The following is a 24,217-nucleotide window of genomic DNA, read 5'->3' on the forward strand; positions in this document are numbered from 1 at the left end:
ATAAAACAAACTCGATTGTGGAAGACACGTTTTGTTAGCAATGATTCCATTGTAGTGTAGTGGAAGAAGAGAACTGGAACATATGAAGACCACCGGGCGAAGTACAAGCCGCACTCATGTATTAACTGCACTGGATGTTGAACAGTACGTTCAACTTACTCCATTTGGTAGTTTATTAATCTTCCCCTTTTGTATTTGTTGATTAATTTGGTAGTTAACAATCCACTCATCGATGCTTCGCAAAGACATGCGGAAGGTTCCCTCTGGTTGTATTGGAAGGCCTGTTGATTCTTTGTTGAATTTCATCTTTATAAAACGCAGATATCATGCATTTCCAACTGCAAGTTTGACCCTCAAGACATTTACAATACATTTTATCTATCAAGGAGATGAGGAAGGGCTTTTACAGAAGATCCAGGTTGGAGTGGAGGAAGTTAAGGAACAGCTCGGTAACCTAAGAGTGGACAAGGCTCCGGGTCCAGATAATATGCACCCGAGAGTATCGATGGAGGTGGCTGAGCAGGTAAGCAAGATGTTAACGGATATTTTCAATAGTTCACTGGAGTCAGGACAGGAGAGGATTGGAGAGTAGCAAATGTAACACCATTATTTAAGAAAGGATCCAGAGAAGAATTGGGGAACTATAGACCTGTTAGTTTGACTTCAGTTGTGGGGAAGGTGTTGGAGACAATAATTTGGGAGAAAATAAGGAACCATTTAAATAAATACAAACTAATTAAAGGTAGTCAGCATGGTTTTACCAAAGTTAGTTCCTGTTTAACAAATCTTTTAGAGTTCTATGAAGCAGTGTCTGATTGGGTGGACGAGGGAAAGGTAGTGGACATGGTATATCGAGACTTTAAGAAGGCATTTGATAAGGTACCACATCGGAGGTTGTTAGCCACAGTGAGGACTTGTGGAGTGGCTGGTCAGGTAGCGAGTTGGATTGCAAACTGGTTTAGTGGTAGGAAGCAAAGAGTGGCTGTGAGTGGGAGGATGTCTTGCTGGGAGGATGTAAGTAGAGGAATGCCTCAGGGATCAGTACTCGGACCATTACAATTCATTATTTACATCAACGATTTGGATAGTAGAGTAAAGAGTAAGCTTTCCAAATTTACAGATGGCACAAAGCTTGGAGATAAGGTGGATAGCAGAGGGGGTGGTGAACAGATACAGGAAAGTATTGATACTTGTGTAGATTGGGCAAAAGACTGGCAGATGGAATTTAACCTGGGCAAGTGTAAGGTGTTGGGGATGGGAAAGAACAATGAAAATAGAGATTACAGGATGTGAGGGGTAATTTTGGAACATGTCACACAGAAGGATCTGGGGGTGGTAATAGATACAGGAGGTAAACAGGCAGCACAGTGCCAGGTAGCTATAGGTAAAGCAAATGTGGTTTTAGGTTGTATTCGGAGGGGGACCATCTATAAACCAAAAGAGGTGGTGTTAACATTGTGCAGGAATTTAGTGAGGGTCACATCTAGAATATTGTGTGCAGTTCTGGTCACCACAGTTCCGGAAGGACATAGATGCCATTGAGAGGGTTCAGCGCAGGGCTACGAGATTGATTCTGGGCCAAGCTGGACTCAGCGAGGAGGAGCGGCTGAAGGAGACAGGGCTTTATTCACTAGAAAGGAGGCGGTTGCGAGGCGATATGATAGAGATGTTTAAGATAATGAAAGGTAGAGATAAAATAAGTGAAGATGAATTATTCAACAGTAAACAGTGATAGGAACAGGGGCTATAGCTCGAGAGGAAAGAAGAGTAGAGTTAAGACGGTAGTAAGGAAGGGGACTTTTACTCAGAGTAGTTAATGCACGGAATGGTCTCCCTGGAAAGGTTGGAGCAGCAGAAACAGTACATAAGTTTAAATTAGAATTTGATAGGAACCTGGAAGTTATGGAGATAGAGGGGTATGGGGATGTTGACAGGACTTTTAGGTAGTTTGAGCATGAATGGGTGATTGTGTGCATGTGTTCGGAGTGCTGTTGGTGGGGGGGTCTCATCAAGGGGTGGTGTGTGCTTTTAACCAAGCCCATGCCCCCTCCCCTGAGGGGAAGAAGGAAAAAAAAAAAAAAAACTTCAAAAACTTAAAATAAATCGATAAATAAATCAACAAATAAATAAATAATTTTGCATTTTCTTCCTTGGATCTTGTGTCGATATATTAGGATGGTGTTCGTGCAGGCACGATGGACTGAACGGCCTCCACCTGTGTTGGATTTCCTTGTAAACAACATTGACCACGGTGCAAGATTCACAGGGTGTGGTGACAAAGACTGGTCAGAAAAGGTTGGCTCCATCACTGCACAAGAGCATGGCGAATTTGTGACACTCATGGCAGCCAGCAAATGCAGCTGGAAACTCTGTGCCACCAAGATTCATATTCCCCAGGGCCAGGTATGATGAGCATTTCATCACTGTTGCTCCCATAAGACAAGTCGACTGTGCTGAGAAGTCTGGATGAACACGCAAATATTCAGTGAGACTTGTCGACCTCATTTCAGAAAGCACACAAGTTGCACCACCGAGAAGCCCGTTCTCTTAATCCTTGACAATCACGAGGTGCATATTCGCACTAAGGCTCTCACGTTGGCAAAAGCAAATGGTGTACACACGTTAGCACTACCACCACCACACTGTTCACACAAATTGCAACCTCGTGACAAGAGTGTAGGTTTAAATGGACCATTGAAAAAAAACTTATTACAACCCTGCTCTCGATGGCTTGTGTCGCCGACACATAGGTACGAGAACATGAAGCAACGTTATCGTACCTACGTGTCACCGAGAAAGATGTTGCCATTTCCAAAGTACCAGTGAAAGCAGTGAAAGGATGGTGGATGCAAGAGATTAAAAGCTGCCATGATCAGAGATACTCCGGAGAAGCAGGCCATGGAAGTCGAGAAAGAAAACTGAAAAACCAAAAAAGAAGGAAGTCACTCCAACTGGCTGAACTTGAAACATCATCGGACAAAGATCTAGAGCCAGAGCTATCAGATCACTCAAGTGACGAGGAAACGCCAAAGCGAGAAGAACTTGCAGTTGACAAAGCTCCATGTATTACCACCAACCAGATCAAGGCAGGCAAATTTATGCTGGTGGAATACGAGTGCAACAAAAAATGTATGCTACTATGTGGTACAAGTAGAAGGAATTCAAGATCTGGAGGTATCAACTGACCGTTCGCGAACAATGGGGACGACCAATCGGTACAGAAAGCCTGATGTTGAAGATCCAGACGTGGTCCCGATATGCAGAATTAGAAAGATCCTGACTGCAGGTAAAGAAGGTCGAACCGGAAGAGCAATTGGAAGATTTGTGTCCAATATTGATGCAATGTTTCATCTATCTATATATAACTAAAACTCTATCTTGTATGTATGTATGTATGTTCCCGAAATACAGCCAAAATAGGACACGATAGTGCAAAATTTTTAGGGCCACCTTACTCACCATTCTCCTGTGGTGTGCAGTTTCAAGTTTCGTTCAAATCGGGCAACGAAAAAAAATTATTAAGAAATCATTTCCCGATTCAGTCAAGTACTCTCCGGGAGAATTTGATCAATGCAAACAACCTCAGTGGTATAGTTCACTGGAGCTATCTTTTTTTTTCTTTTCTTTTTTTCTTGAAATGATTTTGTTCATCAACCGCTGTCACAACGAGAACCCAACAGGTTCACGGGTCATCTAGTGTCCTCTAAAAATGGGCACATTCAAACAGGCTGGGCTCAATAGTGTTCTCTGTGAGTGAAACATTTCTAACCGAGGGAATGAGGATTTTCTTCACCACACTTTGTTGAGAGTGGTTTTCGTTTGCTTTGTTTATCAGCTGATCCCATGGTTGGAATGTGAGAGTAAACATGCACAAGTGAGTGCAGACTATTCTTTTTGGTTTTGTTTGTGTGGGAAATTTTCCGGCGACAGCATTTGCACAAACCGGAAAATCAATCGAGTGTCTTACAGGTAAAGCCCTTGGTAAATGTCATTGTACCTGACTGACTAGTAGATAACTATCTGCAGTAGTGTCACTATGTCTAGCAACTGCACTGTATGTGTCTAAATATATATATATTTTTTTTTAAAGTGTAAAATACAAAACTTTGGTCCTTTGTATTATTCAGATGTGATGGGGGTAAGTTGAACCACTGCGATCATCTTACCCCATTTGATGGTTCAACTTGGAACATCTATGGGGCAAATTGAACCACAAAACCCTTTTTTTAATGAATACATTCTTCTTCCACCCCCCTCCCCCCAATCAGAAGCAGAATCACTAGGATATGAATGGTAGATAAGAGACTTCTGCACCATCACATTTTTGTTGGTTAGCTTTGATGAAATCTCAATAATAACCAAAAAACCCAAAATGGTGGCAACTTACCCCTCCCTCCCCTATTAAGGGCACCTTTTATGACTTAATAAAGTTTTTACCCGTGTTTGTGTTCCTGTTTGAGCATAATAAAATAAATTACATAGATGTTGGTAGTACCCAGTCAGGTTATGGCCACCAAATAAAAATAAAATAATAATGTGGGGGAGGGGGGTGGGGGACTTGGTTTTCTCCTGTAGTTTTCTCCTAACCCGTGTCACAGTACAAATGGTTTACTGATCCCTGCTACAGACGGGGGGGGGGGGGGATTATTCACCATGGAAAGAAATATATTTTCCCCCACTATCCTGCCCCCCCCCACTCCCTCCAAAAGTAGCAGGTGTTTTTGTAATAATAATAAGAATTAATAATGCAAGTTCCCTCACAAGGAACTTTAATGTTGATGTACAAGGTAATTAGGCCCATCAAATACTGTGCTGTGATTGCCAACCTAAGGTGATTTGTCTTGTTTTAATGTTTGCATTTCGTCCTTTTTAAAAGTTCGGTGTCAAGCAAAGAAGCAGCATGTAACAGTTTTAAAATCTTTGGTATAAATCGGCCTGGGTTCAAACCACCGACCTCAAACTCAGAGTGGAGCCACAAAATCAAGACACCATTTCTAACTCGCAAGGCCTCCATCCCAGTGATGTACGAGTCCAGACTCGGAATGCCAATTGGAGTCTGACTCGGGCTCCATTACAGCTCAAGTCGACAAAAATTTAGAGTACAGTAAAAGTTTTCCGAAATAATTTTTTTTAAGTAAAAAGGTTCTTTGGGCCATCCTTTCCATATCATGTTCTAACCTTTTAACAAGATACATCACACTAAATTAGCAAAAGATGTGAAAATACCTTCTAAATAACAAAGGATGCCATTTATAGTACCAGGAAGAAAAGTCCCACGGATGTTGGGTCAAAGAGGTACTGCGATCATACTCGGCGAACATTCAGACAGAGAAAAACAGTCACAGGTGTATTGATGAATTTATATTCAGCAGATTTGTTTTTTCAATTTTATAAATCATATTTTCTTGATTACAGGGTTTGTTTTGCAGGGCCAAGGTGTTAGGGTTAGGTATTTACATGTAATCCTGATAAACATTCATTTATAAATCAGGGTTATGGTTAGTTAAAGTTAGGGTTCCACAATTCAAGTGCAATATGAAAACAACTCGTATCACAATGCGAATTAGGCATGGACACCAGAACAGATAGTGATCAGATGTTCCTGTTAGACAAAAAAATAAAAATAAAAAAAACTAATGACAGCATAAATAATGAGAAATATTAAAGATTTTAAACACTGTTTATGGATTAAATAACCTACCAAATCATCTAAATATGGTGAGACCATTTCCTCGTCAGTAAGTCACCCAAAAATAACAACTAATCTTTAAAAACCATATTTTTCAAATTTGATCCTGGCAATCCGGAGTGGCTAATCTATGTGAAGTTTAGTGCATTTATTATTATTTTTTTTTGCAATGTTTTCAATGTTTGTTTGTTTGCTTGTTTGTTTTTAAGCCGCTGAAAGCACTGACGTCTTTTTAGCTCACCGGACTTTAGTCTGGTGAGCTTATGTCAACGAGGTGTGTCAGTCAGTGAGTCAGTCTGTCAACACTTCAGTAATTAACCACTTGAAACAAACACACGATTTTGAAGACACTTGGCCACAAGCTTCATGTCTGACGCTGAACGAGGGTGTATTGACCGCAACAAAATCTGCACTCATTAAGGGGGTTGCACCCCAAAATAAGCATTTGCTTTCTTCTCCAAAATTACACACAATTTCAATGAAACTTCACCACAACCTTCATCACCAATGATGTACTAAGGTTTGCTCACATTAAAAAAATAAATAAAGAAATAAAAATTTTAAATTGGGGTCCAAGGACATTTACGGGGGGGGGGGGTTGCTCCCCAAAATACCTATTTGCTATAAACATTGGTTCATTGGTACATTTTGTCGATTCCGTCCCACGTTGACTTCCTCAGTATCATTATTCTACCAGGTGAGCACCCAGGGGTATTGTCCCTATTTTTTTTTTATAAGCTGTTACGGTTTTAATACACGAGTTTCCCACCTCTCATATTTTACCAAAAATGTAACGTTTGTTGACTACAGAGCACTGAAAATTACATCGATTATTAATTTTTCAATAAAATACAACCAAATTTCTTTGTTATTCCTCATTAAACTTTCATTCTTATTTCAACATTTAACCTCCAGACACGTGTGTTTAATTTCTACACATAATACTCATCCGTAGCTGAACATTTATATGTTTAATTAATTATTGAAGTAATAATAATAATAATAACAAAAAGGCCGAAAAAGGTATCGCGAATCAAACTTACCATTTTTAGTTTTTGTCCTCATTTATTGCGTCAGTTTTTGAGCAAACTACAGCAAGTGGGCAACAGCAAGAATGAACAAACAATGAGCAAACTACACCAATAACGAGCAAACAATGAGCAAACTACAGCAAGAAAGAAAACAATGAGCAAACTACACCAAGAACGAGCAAACAATGAGCAAACTACACCAAGAAGGAGCAAACAATGAGCAAACTACACCAAGAACGAGCAAACAATGAGCAAACTACACCAAGAAGGAGCAAACAATGAGCAAACTACACCAAGAACGAGCAAACAATGAGCAAACTACACCAAGAACGAGCAAACAATGAGCAAACTACAGCAAGAAGGAGCAAACTACAGCAAGAAAGAGAAAACAATGAGCAAGTTACACCAAGATTCGACTCGGATTCTGCAACCGGTTCAGACGGCATCAGCCCACGTGTCCTAAAAACCCGCTCTTCTGCTCTTGCTCACCCTGTCTCTGTTCTATTCACTCAAGGTCATCTGCCATCTGCTTGGAAATCAGCAAACATCACTGTCCTGCACAAAAAAGGTGCAAAAACAGATCCCTGCAACTACAGACCAATCAGCCTTCTCCCAATCATCAGCAAGGTTATGGAATCCATCATCGCTTCAGACATTAAATCCTTCCTCTTCTCCAATGGCTGGATTTCCGATCATCAATTTGGTTTCAGACCAGGTCACTCTACCCTGGATATGCTGCTTCTGCTTTCCCAACAATGGATGGAGGTCCTCAATGCCAGACATGAAATCCGAGCCGTATCCCTGGACATATCACGTGATTTTGACACGGTCTGGGACCCTGCCCTACTCACCAAACTCTCTTCCCATGGTATTCAAGGCCATCTCCACACATGGCTCGCAGACTTCCTCTCCTGTCACAGTCAACGTGTGGCCCTAAATGGAGTTCTTTCATCCCCTCTTCCTGTCTAGGCGGAGTTCCTCAAGGTAGCGTTCTGGGCCCTGTTCTTTTTCTGGTTTTCATCAATGATCTCTCGGACTCTCTGGAAAATCCTCTTTATCTCTTTGCCGACGACTCCACCCTCTGCTGTACCATTGGTCATCCCTCAGAATGGCAAGCAGCAGCTTCTTCGCTCACTGCAGATCTGGATAAAATCACAAACTGGTCCAACACATGGAACATGTCTTTCAATCCGGACAAATCTCACACTCTCACTATGTCTCTTCGAAAGGACCGTTTAGAAAACCCCCCCATCCACTTTCTCAACAATCCTCTGGAAGAAGTCCTTTCTTTCAAGCTTCTGGGTCTCACTATCTGCCATGACCTTTCCTGGGAAAGTCACATTTCCAACCTCGCCTCAAAAGCCAGTCTCCGACTGGGAATCCTCCGTCGTGCTAAGTCCTTCCTCGGCCCTCTTGAGCTCCTGACCACTTATAAAGCTTTTGTCCGCAGCCTGATGGAGTACTGCTCTCCCCTCTGGGCTGGTGCTCCTGCCTCCAAGCTACAGCAAGAATGAGAAAACAATAAACAAGAATGAGCAGGCTACAGCAAGAATGAGAAAACAATGAGCAAGCTACAGCAAGAATGAGCAAGCTACAGCAAGAATGAGCAGGCTACAGCAAGAATGAGCAAGCTACAGCAAGAATGAGCAGGCTACAGCAAGAATGAGCAAGCTACAGCAAGAATGAGCAAGCTACAGCAAGAATGAGCAAGCTACAGCAAGAATGAGCAAGCTACAGCAAGAATGAGCAGGCTACAGCAAGAATGAGCAAGCTACAGCAAGAATGAGCAAGCTACAGCAAGAATGAGCAGGCTACAGCAAGAATGAGCAGGCTACAGCAAGAATGAGCAGGCTACAGCAAGAATGAGCAAGCTACAGCAAGAATGAGCAAGCTACAGCAAGAATGAGCAGGCTACAGCAAGAATGAGAAAACAATGAGCAAGCTACAGCAAGAATGAGCAAGCTACAGCAAGAATGAGCAGGCCACAGCAAGAATGAGCAGGCTACAGCAAGAATGAGCAAGCTACAGCAAAAATGAGCAAGCTACAGCAAGAATGAGCAAGCTACAGCAAGAATGAGCAAGCTACAGCAAGAATGAGCAGGCTACAGCAAGAATGAGCAAGCTACAGCAAGAATGAGCAAGCTACAGCAAGAATGAGAAAACAATGAGCAAGCTACAGCAAGAATGAGAAAACAATGAGCAAGCTACAGCAAGAATGAGAAAACAATGAGCAAGCTACAGCAAGAATGAGCAAGCTACAGCAAGAATGAGCAGGCCACAGCGAGAATGAGCAGGCTACAGCAAGAATGAGCAAGCTACAGCAAAAATGAGCAAGCTACAGCAAGAATGAGCAAGCTACAGCAAGAATGAGCAGGCTACAGCAAGAATGAGAAAACAATGAGCAAGCTACAGCAAGAATGAGCAGGCCACAGCAAGAATGAGCAGGCTACAGCAAGAATGAGCAAGCTACAGCAAAAATGAGCAAGCGACAGCAAGAATGAGCAAGCCACAGCAAGAATGAGCAGGCTACAGCAAGAATGAGCAAGCTACAGCAAAAATGAGCAAGCGACAGCAAGAATGAGCAAGCTACAGCAAGAATGAGCAAGCTACAGCAAGAATGAGCAAGCTACAGCAAGAATGAGCAAGCTACAGCAAGAATGAGCAGGCTACAGCAAGAATGAGAAAACAATGAGCAAGCTACAGCAAGAATGAGCAAGCTACAGCAAGAATGAGCAGGCCACAGCAAGAATGAGCAGGCTACAGCAAGAATGAGCAAGCTACAGCAAAAATGAGCAAGCGACAGCAAGAATGAGCAAGCTACAGCAAGAATGAGCAAGCTACAGCAAGAATGAGCAAGCTACAGCAAGAATGAGCAAGCTACAGCAAGAATGAGCAAGCTACAGCAAGAATGAGCAAGCTACAGCAAGAATGAGCAAGCTACAGCAAGAATGAGCAAGCTACAGCAAGAATGAGCAAGCTACAGCAAGAATGAGCAAGCTACAGCAAGAATGAGCAGGCTACAGCAAGAATGAGCAGGCTACAGCAAGAATGAGCAAGCGACAGCAAGAATGAGCAAGCTACAGCAAGAATGAGCAAGCGACAGCAAGAATGAGCAGGCCACAGCAAGAATGAGCAAGCTACAGCAAGAATGAGCAAGCTACAGCAAGAATGAGCAAGCGACAGCAAGAATGAGCAAGCTACAGCAAGAATGAGCAAGCTACAGCAAGAATGAGCAAGCTACAGCAAGAATGAGCAAGCTACAGCAAGAATGAGCAAGCTACAGCAAGAATGAGCAAGCTACAGCAAGAATGAGCAGGCTACAGCAAGAATGAGCAAGCGACAGCAAGAATGAGCAAGCTACAGCAAGAATGAGCAAGCGACAGCAAGAATGAGCAAGCTACAGCAAGAATGAGCAAGCGACAGCAAGAATGAGCAAGCTACAGCAAGAATGAGCAAGCGACAGCAAGAATGAGCAAGCGACAGCAAGAATGAGCAAGCTACAGCAAGAATGAGCAAGCTACAGCAAGAATGAGCAAGCCACAGCAAGAATGAGCAAGCTACAGCAAGAATGAGCAGGCTACAGCAAGAATGAGCAGGCTACAGCAAGAATGAGAAAACAATGAGCAAGCTACAGCAAGAATGAGCAAGCTACAGCAAGAATGAGCAGGCCACAGCAAGAATGAGCAGGCTACAGCAAGAATGAGCAAGCTACAGCAAAAATGAGCAAGCGACAGCAAGAATGAGCAAGCCACAGCAAGAATGAGCAGGCTACAGCAAGAATGAGCAAGCTACAGCAAAAATGAGCAAGCGACAGCAAGAATGAGCAAGCTACAGCAAGAATGAGCAAGCTACAGCAAGAATGAGCAAGCTACAGCAAGAATGAGCAAGCTACAGCAAGAATGAGCAGGCCACAGCAAGAATGAGCAAGCTACAGCAAGAATGAGCAAGCTACAGCAAGAATGAGCAAGCTACAGCAAGAATGAGAAAACAATGAGCAAGCTACAGCAAGAATGAGCAAGCTACAGCAAGAATGAGCAGGCCACAGCAAGAATGAGCAGGCTACAGCAAGAATGAGCAAGCTACAGCAAAAATGAGCAAGCGACAGCAAGAATGAGCAAGCTACAGCAAGAATGAGCAAGCTACAGCAAGAATGAGCAAGCTACAGCAAGAATGAGCAAGCTACAGCAAGAATGAGCAAGCTACAGCAAGAATGAGCAAGCTACAGCAAGAATGAGCAAGCTACAGCAAGAATGAGCAAGCTACAGCAAGAATGAGCAAGCTACAGCAAGAATGAGCAGGCTACAGCAAGAATGAGCAAGCGACAGCAAGAATGAGCAAGCTACAGCAAGAATGAGCAAGCGACAGCAAGAATGAGCAAGCGACAGCAAGAATGAGCAAGCGACAGCAAGAATGAGCAAGCGACAGCAAGAATGAGCAAGCTACAGCAAGAATGAGCAAGCTACAGCAAGAATGAGCAAGCTACAGCAAGAATGAGCAAGCTACAGCAAGAATGAGCAAGCTACAGCAAGAATGAGCAAGCTACAGCAAGAATGAGCAGGCTACAGCAAGAATGAGCAGGCTACAGCAAGAATGAGCAAGCGACAGCAAGAATGAGCAAGCGACAGCAAGAATGAGCAGGCCACAGCAAGAATGAGCAAGCTACAGCAAGAATGAGCAAGCGACAGCAAGAATGAGCAAGCTACAGCAAGAATGAGCAAGCGACAGCAAGAATGAGCAAGCTACAGCAAGAATGAGCAAGCTACAGCAAGAATGAGCAAGCTACAGCAAGAATGAGCAAGCTACAGCAAGAATGAGCAAGCTACAGCAAGAATGAGCAAGCTACAGCAAGAATGAGCAAGCTACAGCAAGAATGAGCAAGCTACAGCAAGAGGGCCCAAACATGGAATAAAACTGATACAAGCAGCAAATTTCACTGTTGGTCGGTTTTGATATTTTGTCTTCATTTACGTAATACATAAGCACAAATAAATTCACTAGTTTTTGCCACTTTACATAAACTTTCAGCACATGACTCCGGACACCGACTTGGAATGCCAAAGACTCTGACTCGGGACTGCTGGACTGACTCCGACTCGACTACAATACTGCTCCATCCACAGCTCAATGGATTACTGCTCCTCCCTTTGGGCTGGTGCCCCTGCCTCACCGAATTACCATCTTCATGCCATGTCGACCAAAGTCTCATTAAAATCAGAGGAATCCCTCATAATCCACCACCATACAATGCTATCATGACAATCCCCACCACCACCACCACCCAAAATGTTGATTGTCGTATACTAACCACCATGGGAAGCAAGGAGAAGCTGATGTCTCGAGCATCAACCTTTCAACGAAGCAAAAAAAAAAAAAAAAAAAAAAAAAAGAGGACGAAGGGGCAACAATGGAAACATCAACTTCTTGGCCTCGCTTCCCACGGCGGTTGATAGCATCCTCCAATGAACATCTTTCACAAGGAACTTCAATGGAACCCTCAATCTCCACCAGCCATGTTTATCGGTACCTATCGAATTGTGGATGAAACCTAGCAACTGTTTCTGCTGCCACCATCTTTCCGTGGAGACCATTCGGTGCATCGACTGCCCTGAGTGAAAGACCCTTGCCTTAATGTCAACTTAACCGTCATCTTCTTTACTTAAAGCGACGGTCCCTGGTCACATCACTGTTAAGTCTGCAAAAAAAACACAACTCTTCAGCACTTATTCTGTTTACATCCTTCATCATCTTAAACATCTCTATCAGATGCCCTCGTTATCTCCTCCTTTACAATATACCAGCAGTGTCCCCACCCATGGGTGGATGGAGTTTGCACCTTACTTGCTGGAAAAAAAAACAAAAAAAAACTTACAATCTGTATATTACAAGAAGACTGTAGATGGTTTTGTGTTGTGCATCTAAAGGGGTCTAAGGACTGAAAAGGTCAGAGGGTCAAAGGGTCAAAGGGGTGTGTTCCAATCGTAGTTTGGGGTCAAAACAGGTGTAAGGATTCTAAAAGATCTACAGGTTCGAAAAAAACCCTGATGTTGGTTTAGCGGTTGAAGGTGGCTGGCTTGGGACTTAAGAGTCCCGAGTTTCGAGCCCCCATCAGCAGTTGAATAAACACCAGGTGGGGTTGACTCAACTAGTCATCCTTCCGAGATCGGCAAAATGAGCACCGGTAAACTGGGGCACTGCATCAGCGGCAACGCCACGCTCTCAACCGGTGATGCAATCAGCACGCACAGGCTGCACATGAAGACAAATCAGGTCGAAACAGCTGAACAAGTCTGGAGGTTTAAAAGGTTCAAGTGGTCAAAGCAGTGTGAAATGTAGAAAGGTGTCTGTACACGAGTTACATGGTTACCCTCCAGGTGTGCACGCACCGCACGTAACCCCCACGTGCCGCTACCTGCTGGCGAAGCCTCTCCATCCGCCGATTCTTCTCTCGTTCCTGGACCAACCGTTCGAGCTCGTCGTGCAGCCGCTCGTTCTCCTTCCGCGCTTCGCCGCCCGATTCCACCAGCGATTCAAGAGCCTCCAGTACCCAGACGAGTCGCGGCACCACGGGCTCCACGGCGGCGTGTCCGTGCCCCTCGACCATCCTGGCCAGGTCCGTGCGGAGCGCCACCGCGATGCCGTACACGTCCACGACCGTGAGGTCGGACACGTCCTTGTGGAACACGCACGAGTCTCCCGCAGCACGAGGACCTTCTCGCTCCGTCACCTGGAAACTCGTGGGCGAGCGTAGCACCACCTGGTCGTGCTCCAATCCCTCCATGCTGTGACCAATGACGCCACGTCGTCCGTCGTGAGCTGCAGGTGGATGGTGCGTTGAGGGACCATGTGAGTTGCTCGAAAGAATATAGAACCAATACGACAACCACGCCTATTATGAAGTCATTTCGAAAGCTCCGAAACGAAACGTTTGCTCTTCCGCTTTTGGTGGCTCGGAGTGGTTCGTTAACCCGTTCGACGCCGAGACCGTTTGTCTGCACGTGTGACGAAATGGAGCATCACGTGACGTCGGCCGTTGAATAAGCACACGTAACGGGACACGGGACACGGGACGAGTAATCATTCGATTCGGAACACAAACAAACACGCCCAATGAAGGAAGAGTACGGCGTTTTGGAATACCTGTCTTCATGAACACCTGGATGAGGTGTCGTCTCCCTCCGAGTTTTCTTGTCGATGTTCACAGCCGGAAATACCCACGGACACGTTTTCACTCAAATCGTTTCAAAACTTGGAACAGCGAGGCAAGTAGGGGGGCATTTGGCCCGTCCTGCCTGCAGCACATCCCCAACACAAACACAAACACACCTGGAAGGGCACTCGGAAGGGTACACACCTCCACCACGAAATGCCTGATCCACGAGAACATATCGGGCCAATTACAGGTTTGATATGTGTGGTGGTGGTGGTGGTCGTATGGCAGCTATCATTTCTTGAAGCGCGACTGTGTCGCTGATGCAGTGCCCCTCTACCAGTACAAGCACTGGAACTGGTACTCATTTCACCGACCTCGGAAGGATGACAGGCTGAATCAACCCCCTGATGTATTAATTCAGTGGCCGACGGAGCTTCAACTCAGGACCCTCGGATCCTAAGCCACCACCCCAACCACTGAGGCAACACCAGGCAAGTTTGATATATCATGCGATACAGGACTATATCCTTTTTAGCCCGATTATATCTCTCAATGGTGAAGAATCACTTTATTAAATTATCAGATCCAGATCTTCACCAAAATCGAACAAATTCTTCGTCACACACCTGTGTCCACCAAGTTTTGTCTGAATGCGTCCACAACTTTTTGAGATATCATGCTGTATATCATCTTTAGCCCTATCTCTCAATGGTGAAGAATCATTTTTTTTAAATCTAGTATCTGGATCCGGATCTTCACCAAAAAATCTAATCAGTTTGTCCTCGTCGCACACTGAACCTGTCCACAAAATTTCATCCGGATCCGTCCACAACCTTTGAGATATCCTCCAAACAGACAGAAAGAGGTGAAAACATCACCTCCTTCACCTTCGGTGGTGGAGGTAATAAACCAACATATCAATTAATCAACTGTTAAAGGAGAACAGTGGACCAAAAACTCAGACACACACAGACAAGACAACAACCACACCCACACACAGGATTTTAAAGTATCATCTAAGCCGTTCACCACTGCGTATGATGCACAAGGTGTAGGTTACAAGACTGTAATGAACACAAGACGGTGTAAAGTACAGAATTTTATTTTTTTACAACTCCCAATGAAAGAATCATCGGACAAAGTTCATTCACTTGGGAAAATTCACCGTAGCTTTATTTCAACTACGAGTAAACACGTTGCATTGCTTAAAAACCAAAAACGAAACATTCATCTCGAAACAAATCAAGGACGAAGAAGGAAGGATGTAAAGGGTTTAAAAAAAAAACATACGAGAAGTTGAACTTTGCTCGGAGTATACACACAGTGGAAGTTTGGCATTCTGTGGACGGTACATGGAAACTCATTCACCAAGAGCGAGATCACAACCACAGAAAGCCAACCAAATCCCAGCAAATCTGGTACGAAGACGATCGTGTCATGGTGACGACCATGAAGACCCTTCGGACTATCATCCAGGGCTCCTTAAAGATCACAGTGTGTTAAGAGTCGAGGAATGAAAGACAGTGTTGCGCCCGTCACAGTGAGCGCGGTGCACGCCGTCTGGGCCGAGTTGAGCCGCAAAGTCGAGATCATGCGTAGAGGTCTTCACGGTCCGCGGAGAAGGTCTCCCCATCCTGAATGGCCGCGAAGTTCAGGAAATGCGAGGGCCGGTGCACTTCGTGGTAAAACTCACGAGGGTTTGCGAGTTGCAGGTCGTACTTCATGTTGGGATCGTGACGTACACCTGCAATGATCGCGCGACATGTGACAACGCAGCAGGAAACAGGCTCAACACAAAGTGGCTGCAGTGTCCTTTTCAAAGGTATTCAAAAATTCGTTTGAACATCTCAAACCTATCAGATATACAAACGTGGTAGAATTTGTAATTATTTTCGCACTACCTCTTCCAAATTCATCTCCCCTGCACTCTCAAACAATGTAAAGTATATGGAAATGATAGAACACTGAAGATCATGGAAACTCATGGAAGAGCGAATTTGGGAAAACCAAGATAGCAAGCAACCCCATGTTCAGAACACACTATCAGCAACAAGGTGGCAACAAGATGAGGGTGATAAATGGATAGGAGATAACAAGAGGGATTGTTTGAGGTGAGCAAGGGATATTCACAATGTGATTAATTAATTATGCACACACATGACCTGGCTGTTGGTTGGTTCGTTTTGAGGACAGCGAGAGAATGCCAGGGATAACTTCTCCCTTTCCAGATTTGTGAAAAGCCACCCTACGATCTCAAAATCCCATCCATAGATTACTTGCCGATTAAAACGTCGACGACATTTTACACCGAGAAGTGGAGTGGGGGGAGATACCTGGTCGCCCAGGTGAACCTGAGTTTGGGGGGTGAGGGTGGAAATTGGTGGGATTGTGGGAGGCTTGGGGTGTTGGAGTGGGGGGGAAGTCAAAGTGCAAAACCATCATGGAGGAATGGACAGCGGACACACTTGATGCCAATTTGGAGCCCCGTGGGTCAGACGGTGTGGCCGGTGAATCAAACACACACACGCGCACACACACACACACACACACACACACACACACACACACACACACACACACACACACACACACACACACACACACACACACACACACACACACACACACACGCACACGCACACTAAATAGAGCAGCAACTGGAAATTGTTTTTGTACCGCAATGAAAATGAGGGACTGCAATGTCGACAGAGGATTAAGTGCAACTGACTTTGTGCCATTGAAGAACTTCCTGGTAAACAACATTGTGAGTTTTGTCTTCATTACAATGTAGAAAAAGTCCCTTGGGGCTTCCCACTCTGCAAGCTGCCACGTACACCTGGCCATGTGTGAATGCTGAATGGGGGCTCTTGGAGATTTATGCCAACAATCTTGAGGCTTTGTTTGAAGAATTACAGTCATGGCACAACAGAGATTGATCAGATTGCACTAGTCCATCTTATTATAATGCAGCAAACTACTTCATGAAAATGGTTGAGAGAATGCCAAGACTGTGCAAAGCTCTCATCAAAGCAAATGTTGGCTACTTTGAAGAATCTAAAATATAAAATATATTTTTATTTATTTAACACTTTTTTTGGTTACTACATAATTCCATACTTGTTATTTAATACTTTTGATGTCTTCACTATTATTCCACAATGTAGAAAATAGTAAAAAATAAATTAAAACCCTTGAATGAGTTGGTGTGTTCAAACTTTTGACTGGTATCGCACATGTGTGTATACATATACATAGTTGTGGTTCTGGGAACCGCATCCCTCCAAAGCAATGGCATCAATCATACAGTGGTCCCCAGACAGTTATTTCATTAATATACGTACAGTTAGACCCTTCCTTCTTGTCTAATCGGACAAACGGGACAAGTGCGTTGTGTGAATCTTAGTTAGGTCTGATATATCTCTAACTTCATTCCCACTCTTTTTCTCTATTCCTGAGATAAATCCAAGCAACGCCACCTGTAAAAGCCGTGACCATGCATCTTCGCAAAAGTCAGCACAAGCATCGACAGCCGTGCCATGCCCGGGGGATAGAAAAACCAACCACCACTACCACGAGACAGCACGGAACGCATGCAGCACAGCGACAACCCCCACCCACTGTTCAGGATACCAGAAGCATCACCAACACGACGGCGCCGCTGCAGGAATGCCGTGCCCAGGGGAACATACAAACAAAACACCAAATGCCAACGCTGTACAGTACGTACGCAGCACGCTCTTTTTCAACCCAAATCTCCATCTAATAATTATATCCAATCTTTTCCTTCAATTCCTGACACAGATCAGGGCAGGCACCACGCACGCCACCGCCTTTGAGGAATAACCGTATGCTCAATGGCGGGCGGACCCAGGCGCAGTTCGTGATAATTTATTATCGTACACAGAGCGGGGCACGAATAGCACGCATGTTGTTCGGGTCTGCGCATGGGTTTACAATAGCATCTTACCGTCAGTCTTTGCTGACCACCGCGGCCGCGGGTGTCTCCCGCGGAGGGCAAACATCTTCTCGCCTTCCACCTGGCGAGGCTGCCGCCAAGCAGAGGTGTGCTGTACAGCCCAAATCGCTCGGGCCACATGGCGTACGGACAAGCAGCACATTTTCCAGCACTAACCGCCGGTCACCGGGACATAGCCCGGGAGTTCGGTGCAGGGCGATTCGGATCACGGGGTTTGGAGCAAGACGATTCCGTAGCTCAGCTATAGCAAGCAGGATGTACAGTGAGGCCGCTTAAGGCCATGGCGGCCGGGCCGTGCGGTGGTTGGGGCCCAATCAAAGCACCCGATTCGGGTGATGACATCACTTCGGGGTGACGCCCCGCCCTGCACCGCAGGGTCTGTAAAGGACAGGTCACGAGACCGTCTGCAGTTCCTGTCTGCGTTCCTGTCTGCTCGCTCCTGCTGGTTCCTGCTCATCCCGCCCACTCACCTGCTGACTCCACCTTTCTCCACCCACTCGCTGCTGGCTCCACCCAAAGCCCCTCCTTCACGCCTGATGGTCGCACCCCATTATCTGGATTGACGCTTAGCTGCACAAAGTGCCACGAAGCAGGAGACAACGCACCAGCTGTCAGGGAGGTATCGCCTAGCAGAGTATCCCCCCCCCCACAACGTACTGGGTGGTGCGGTCAGTCAATTGTGCAAGGTATTGAGAGACCGTTATCCTCATCTCCTCTCCTCCTCATTCTCATTAACTCTTCTTCATCATCGATGTGTGTGTGTGTGTGTGTGTGTGTGTGTGTGTGTGTGTGTGTGTGTGTGTGTGTGTGTGTGTGTGTGTGTGTGTGTGTGTGTGTGTGTGTGTGTGTGTGTGTGTGTGTGTGTGTGTGTGTGTGTGTGCGCGCGCGCGCGCCATGGCGCCTGTCGTTGCTTAAGTTAAGATTGCAGAAGGTATATCGGGATAACTCTACTTTGTGTCTGCTTTCGTAAGTTGCTCGTTTTATTGTCACACTTCACATCTCTACTTACACACCACAATAAAAGCTATGTTCACTGTCCCACATATCTTTCCTCATCTGCCTGTAATAACTCCCTTTGTAGAAATGTTCCCAGCTCATTTTTGTATTTTCTTTCATTCATCCAACATGGTCCGTATCCTAACTTAGCCGGGACTTTATTCCCAACGATCCGTTCCTTTTCGCGGGTACGTCTGTGGCAGGGTCTCTCGGCTGCATCTGATCCGGTTTGGACAAGGCGTACCGAGGGCGTGTCCCCCAATAATTGGATCACATGATTATTTTTTAAGTAACCGGATAAACTATACTGAGAACCCTAAATCACGTGGTTGAGTTATTGGCGTTCATGGTCGGTTAGCGACCTGCCATGTCACGGAATTATCCGTGTGCAACGGCCTGCGATTCTGGGGAGTCTGGTGGGAACCCGAGATAGCTTCTCCCCCCACCCCCCCAGTGGTCTTCTCACCTGACCCTCGGCCCGCAACAATAGAAAAAAATATATATGTATATATGTACATGAGCGAAACACACACACACACACACACACACACACACACACACACACACACACACACACACACACACACACACCCTTCAGAAAGTATTCACACTTCTCGGTTGTCACATTTCGTTGTGTTACAGCATCAATTCAAATTGGATTACATTAAAAAAAAATTGTCACCTATTGAGAGAAACCGTTTCAGAGGGGGCAGTGTTATGGTTTGGGGAGCAATCGTCAGACAAACCTTCCACAAAATGTTGCAGAGCTTACTGCAGCCTTACAGTTCCATTGCACGGCAATACCACAAGCTCTGATCTGCTGCTATGCTCCGTAGACTTCAAGCGTACATCACCACCCAAGGTGGTCACACTATGCCATTGGTCCCCAACCTGCGGCCCGTGGAGCCCTATACTGCGGCCCGCAAGGACTTTCCAATCAAAACACATTTTCATGTAGCAATTTTAAAGGGGTTTACACAATGCCACTGCCGGCCGGCACCGTGACCTGAAAAGCCTTACACAATGCCGCTGCCGGCCACTGCTGCTTAACCGCCGGGAGGAATCAAATCAATATGCATCAATAAAATGCATCAATTTTTTGTGGCTCCCAACATCCTTGGGAGTAGTGAATGCGGCCCGTGGGATCAAAAGGTTGGGGACCACTGCTCTATACTGACTGTACAAACCCCTGCATTGTTTGACGATTTTGTGATGTTACGTGCACATCCCGATTTTCCCGTCTTTGTGCAGGTTTTGTCGGACTGTCCCTGACAAATATCATGTGATTGCATACATTTATCCTTTTTCACATGCTATTAATTAAATGTCAATTTCCATTTGCTATGTGGTTTCAGTGTGTGTGTGTGTGTGTGTGTGTGTGTGTGTGTGTGTGTGTGTGTGTGTGTGTGTGTGTGTGTGTGTGTGTGTGTGTGTGTGTGTGTGTGTGTGTGTGTGTGTGTGTGTGTGTGTGTGTGTGTGTGTGCGTGCGTGTCACTTCATTCTAAAGGGTTCCTGCTGTCATACAATCGTCGAAATGGAACTGTTGGAAAGCTAATAATCGATTTAGTTGGAAGAAGGATTTGTGTCTGTTTAAGTTTCATCATCAAGATAGCCATTTTAAAAACCAGTCTTTCCAGAAAGAAATTCTAACAATATGACAGCTTTCGGAATAAAGCGTGAGGGACACGGAGGGGGCACACAAACAACAACAACAACAACAACAATAACCAAAGCCACGACAACAACAGCAGCATCAACTCGGTGGTATAAAAGATCCATTTTCTTGTGATTCCACTTCATTTTTGCATCCTCTGATATTCATGAATAGACATACAATGTGTTTGTTGAAGTACAACACACTGTCTTTTGATCAAACCCGTCAGCGAAGTGACAGATGAGGGGTGGGGGGGCGGAGGGTGTGGAAGAGATGTGGGGTGTCAATCATATCTCTTCCAAATTTGGAGAACACCAAGTTACTATACGTAAAAGATAAGCAGCCGCTGTTCTTGTCAAAGATGCTTTTTTTTAAAAACAAAAATAACTTTTTGCAAAGAAAAACGTAATAGAAGGAGAAGTATTTTTGTCAAAGTTGTGGTTGTGACACCGACCCATAAAGTTGTAGTTCCAGGAGCCTTGTGCGGGCACCATGAAAAACCCGAGGAAGCGATCCGACAGGAGCATTTGTACGCGCTCGTAGTGAGACGGCAGGTAGCCTTTTGGGTTGTTCCCCTTGTCCGTGTTTTGCCGACCCCACTCATAACCGCTCGGGGTCAGTTTGTAGGCCGTCAGGCTACAGGAGCCTGGAGTAAAGCTGGAACACACGACACAGGCCATGCAGCTCTTACTACCACAAACCGATCGGTAACGTGCGGTGCAATACCAGAATCGTCATCGATGTCCATTTTGGTGGAGGAATATACAATGACAGTTAACTCAGTGGATCATCGGAGAGAAACCTACCGGAAACACGCCAATACCAATAAAAAAAAGTGGTTAACACGGTGAGAAATCACACGGTTCACACCTGCACGTGATGATGATAGTCTTCTCACCATCCCAAGATGGATTGTCAGCCATTATCTTTGCATGGGATGTGATGTCTTGTGGAGAGAGCTGAGGAGATTCGTTGGGCTGTGTGTGCACCCAGCCAAGTGGCTCCATTTCCTGAAAATGGAGAGAGGAGGGCGAAATAATATCCCAGTCAAATTGGTAAAATTTGGAACAGTGATAGCATTCCGATGTTGTACTTGTACACCAAGTACAAATGACAACAACAAAATGCGATCTGCAGACACAATGACACCTTACCTTCAAGTACTCATGCTGGGGCAGCTGGTTCGGTAGGTGCACAGTTTGGTGCGTCCCCCACTGTGGCACCATGACAATGCAGCGAATCTCCTTTACCTGGGGGTTATCCTGAGGACTCGTGCCATAAAGGTAACCAGCAATCTGAAGAGAAAGGAGGTGGGAATGAAAACCTCAAAGGGGGCTGAGGAATGCAAGGCTTCTGGGTAGCATCTTCCACTAATGATGTGCTCAGTTATTGCACAGGTATCGTCTTATTTGGTTTGTGTGATTACAGGAAATAGTTCCTCCCAGCACTACACGAGTAAGGGGAAACAGTGAAGCAAAATAAAGTCTCTCCTTCGGTCTCAGCATTGTCGGGACAGTAACAGATCAATATCCCAGGGACGGTTCCATTGACCAGGATCCTCAACATCTGCATGTTGCAAGCATGATGTGCTGAGTTAAGCAGATTGGAAATAAGGAAAGAGAGACAAAAACCAGGCCAAGCTATTAGGTTGACAAGTGGTGACGAAATGGAATCGACTTCAAATTCCCGGCAATCCGGGTTGAGGGCTATCTTAGTGCCTGGCCACACGGACGTACAACTCTCAAGGTAACAACCATGGGCACGAGTTGTACAGGAAAAAGAGCAAACGGCATTACTAGAATGATCCCCAAGATGGGTGGGGTCTTGCCAAACAAGGTTGGTGCGAGGGAGCAGACACTACCACATCAGCATCGAGTTACTCTAGGCAGCGATGGCGTTTGTGGAAAGGCACCATCTTGTTATTTGGCCACTGTTCAAGCATCTTCGGTGAGGGGTAAGAGGAGGTTGAGATTACGTTTTTGGAATGTTACTACTTTGACAGTAAGAAGTAGGAAGACTGTATATGCTCTGATCAGAAGAGCATGGCAGCTTTTTTGAAAGAGACCAGCTGGATGGAGAGCTAAGTGATGGATTTAAAGGACCCTATCATGAGGAGATTTTTAAACACACCATTTTAAAAGTCTACGGTATAACTAGGCCGGGGTTTGAACCACCGACCTCCCAGACTCAACGGATGCTCTAACCATTAAGCCACCACTAATATCTCTCCTTCACTACTCGTTCAACCCAAACACCACATTAAAGTTGATTTCAACCCTCTCTCTATATGAGAGGTACACATATGATACCCATTTCTATCATGAGAAAAACAAACAATCTCTCACTTGTGCCCTTAGGTCGGAAATGCAGATGAATTTCTTCAAAACGTTCTTCGGCAGGATGTAAGTGAACCCAGTCTCTTTGATGTCATCCGAAGACACGTAAATGTGGTTCGTGCGCAGGTGCAAGTTTGTTGCAGATATAGCCCTGCATGAGAAACGATGAGGTCGTACCACGGAAACCAAAAACAGAGAACCTGTAGTCCAGTTGTCCTCAAAAATCAGGACGTAGATGGTGGAAATAACGCAAAACTTGCAATTAACCTCTCGTACCGGAATTACATCGATAGAAGCGTCACATGTACCTGACACGCCATTCTGTCTTTGAGGCAAATGTTTGCGTCTCGTAGTTGCTCGTGGTGGAGGTGATGATCTCGTCGCCATGTTTGTTGACGGTGCGCGTTTGTGTGGCAGTTAGCTGCGACTGCTCCTTGGTCTGCTTCTCAATCTCTGCAATCTGCTGTCTTTGCTGTGATGGTGCCGATATCTCCATCCCCAGGATGATGTCACGAATCTCAGACTGGGTCAGTGATGCAACGTTAACACTGAAATAGAAAATGTGAAGAGAGAAAAAAAAAATCAACACGAATGTTATGGCCACCATGGTATTGTTTTTATGCCTCTGCCGATGAAATTACTGGAGGCATGATGAAAGGGGGGAGAGAGAGGGCAGGGGGGGGGGAGAGACAGAGAGACAGAGAGACAGAGAGGGAGAGAGACAGAGAAACATCAGAGGCTTCCAAACTGGTTATTTTTTTAATCAATCCGACTAAAGCTCAAAGTGAAACTTGTACATACAGTAAATCACATGGAGAACGAAGACATGAGTCGTCATCAGTGTATCTTTGCATGAATTCCACAAACATGAGTAGACAATGACAAAAATAATAAATGACCGTTTTTACAGCCATTTTTCCCTGCTGTGCAGGGGTTTGGCTTTTTGTGAGGCAATGTTTTATGGCCGGATGCCCTTCCTGACGCCAACCCTGGTCGCCTCTTACGACACACAGGGATATGGTACACCTATTCTGACCGGGGCATACACCGGGACCAGTACACTGGCACTCATTTCGCCGACCTCGGAAGGATGACAGGCTGAGTCAACCCCCTGGTGTTAATTCAGCAGCCAACGGGGCTTGAACTCAGGACACTGGGATCCCAAGCCGCCACCCTAACCACTAAGCCAACACCAGGCTGAGTAGACAATGACAAATGTTGGGATTTGAACCGAGGCTCCCAACAATCATGGGTTCAGAAAGAAAGTGAACAGGCCAACTAAAACAGCCTCAGGTTCGATTATAGTCTGGTTGTACAATGCATGTCAGAAAGTTGTGTTGAATTTTCACCAATAAGGATTATCTAAAAAATAAAAAAGTAGATAT

The 24,217-nt window shown here is 45.2% G+C and overlaps 2 protein-coding genes across 4 annotated transcripts in view; both read right to left on the reverse strand.

The window, feature by feature from the left end:
- LOC147011149 (RILP-like protein 1) overlaps window positions 1-13,705 on the reverse strand; it is a 34,785-nt gene extending 21,080 nt beyond the window's left edge. The window contains exon 1 of the mRNA XM_085859259.1: window positions 13,130-13,705. Coding sequence (XP_085715385.1) covers window positions 13,130-13,498 — 369 coding nt within the window. The 5' untranslated portion in view covers window positions 13,499-13,705. The remainder of the gene's footprint in view (window positions 1-13,129) is intronic.
- A 1,251-nt stretch (window positions 13,706-14,956) lies between these two features.
- Window positions 14,957-24,217, reverse strand: part of PRPF8 (pre-mRNA processing factor 8) — an 83,420-nt gene continuing 74,159 nt past the window's right edge. For all 3 annotated transcript variants that reach the window (XM_085859256.1, XM_085859258.1, XM_085859257.1), the window contains 6 exons: window positions 23,141-23,380; window positions 22,842-22,983; window positions 21,651-21,791; window positions 21,367-21,506; window positions 20,951-21,153; window positions 14,957-15,614 (listed from right to left, as the gene is read on the reverse strand). In XM_085859256.1, coding sequence (XP_085715382.1) covers window positions 15,460-15,614; window positions 20,951-21,153; window positions 21,367-21,506; window positions 21,651-21,791; window positions 22,842-22,983; window positions 23,141-23,380 — 1,021 coding nt within the window. In that variant the 3' untranslated portion in view covers window positions 14,957-15,459. The remainder of the gene's footprint in view (window positions 15,615-20,950; window positions 21,154-21,366; window positions 21,507-21,650; window positions 21,792-22,841; window positions 22,984-23,140; window positions 23,381-24,217) is intronic.

This window comes from Eptatretus burgeri, chromosome 16 (genome assembly GCF_056783735.1).
Source record: "Eptatretus burgeri isolate ZD-2024b chromosome 16, Ebu_testis_v1, whole genome shotgun sequence".
Lineage (NCBI taxonomy): Eukaryota > Metazoa > Chordata > Myxini > Myxiniformes > Myxinidae > Eptatretus > Eptatretus burgeri.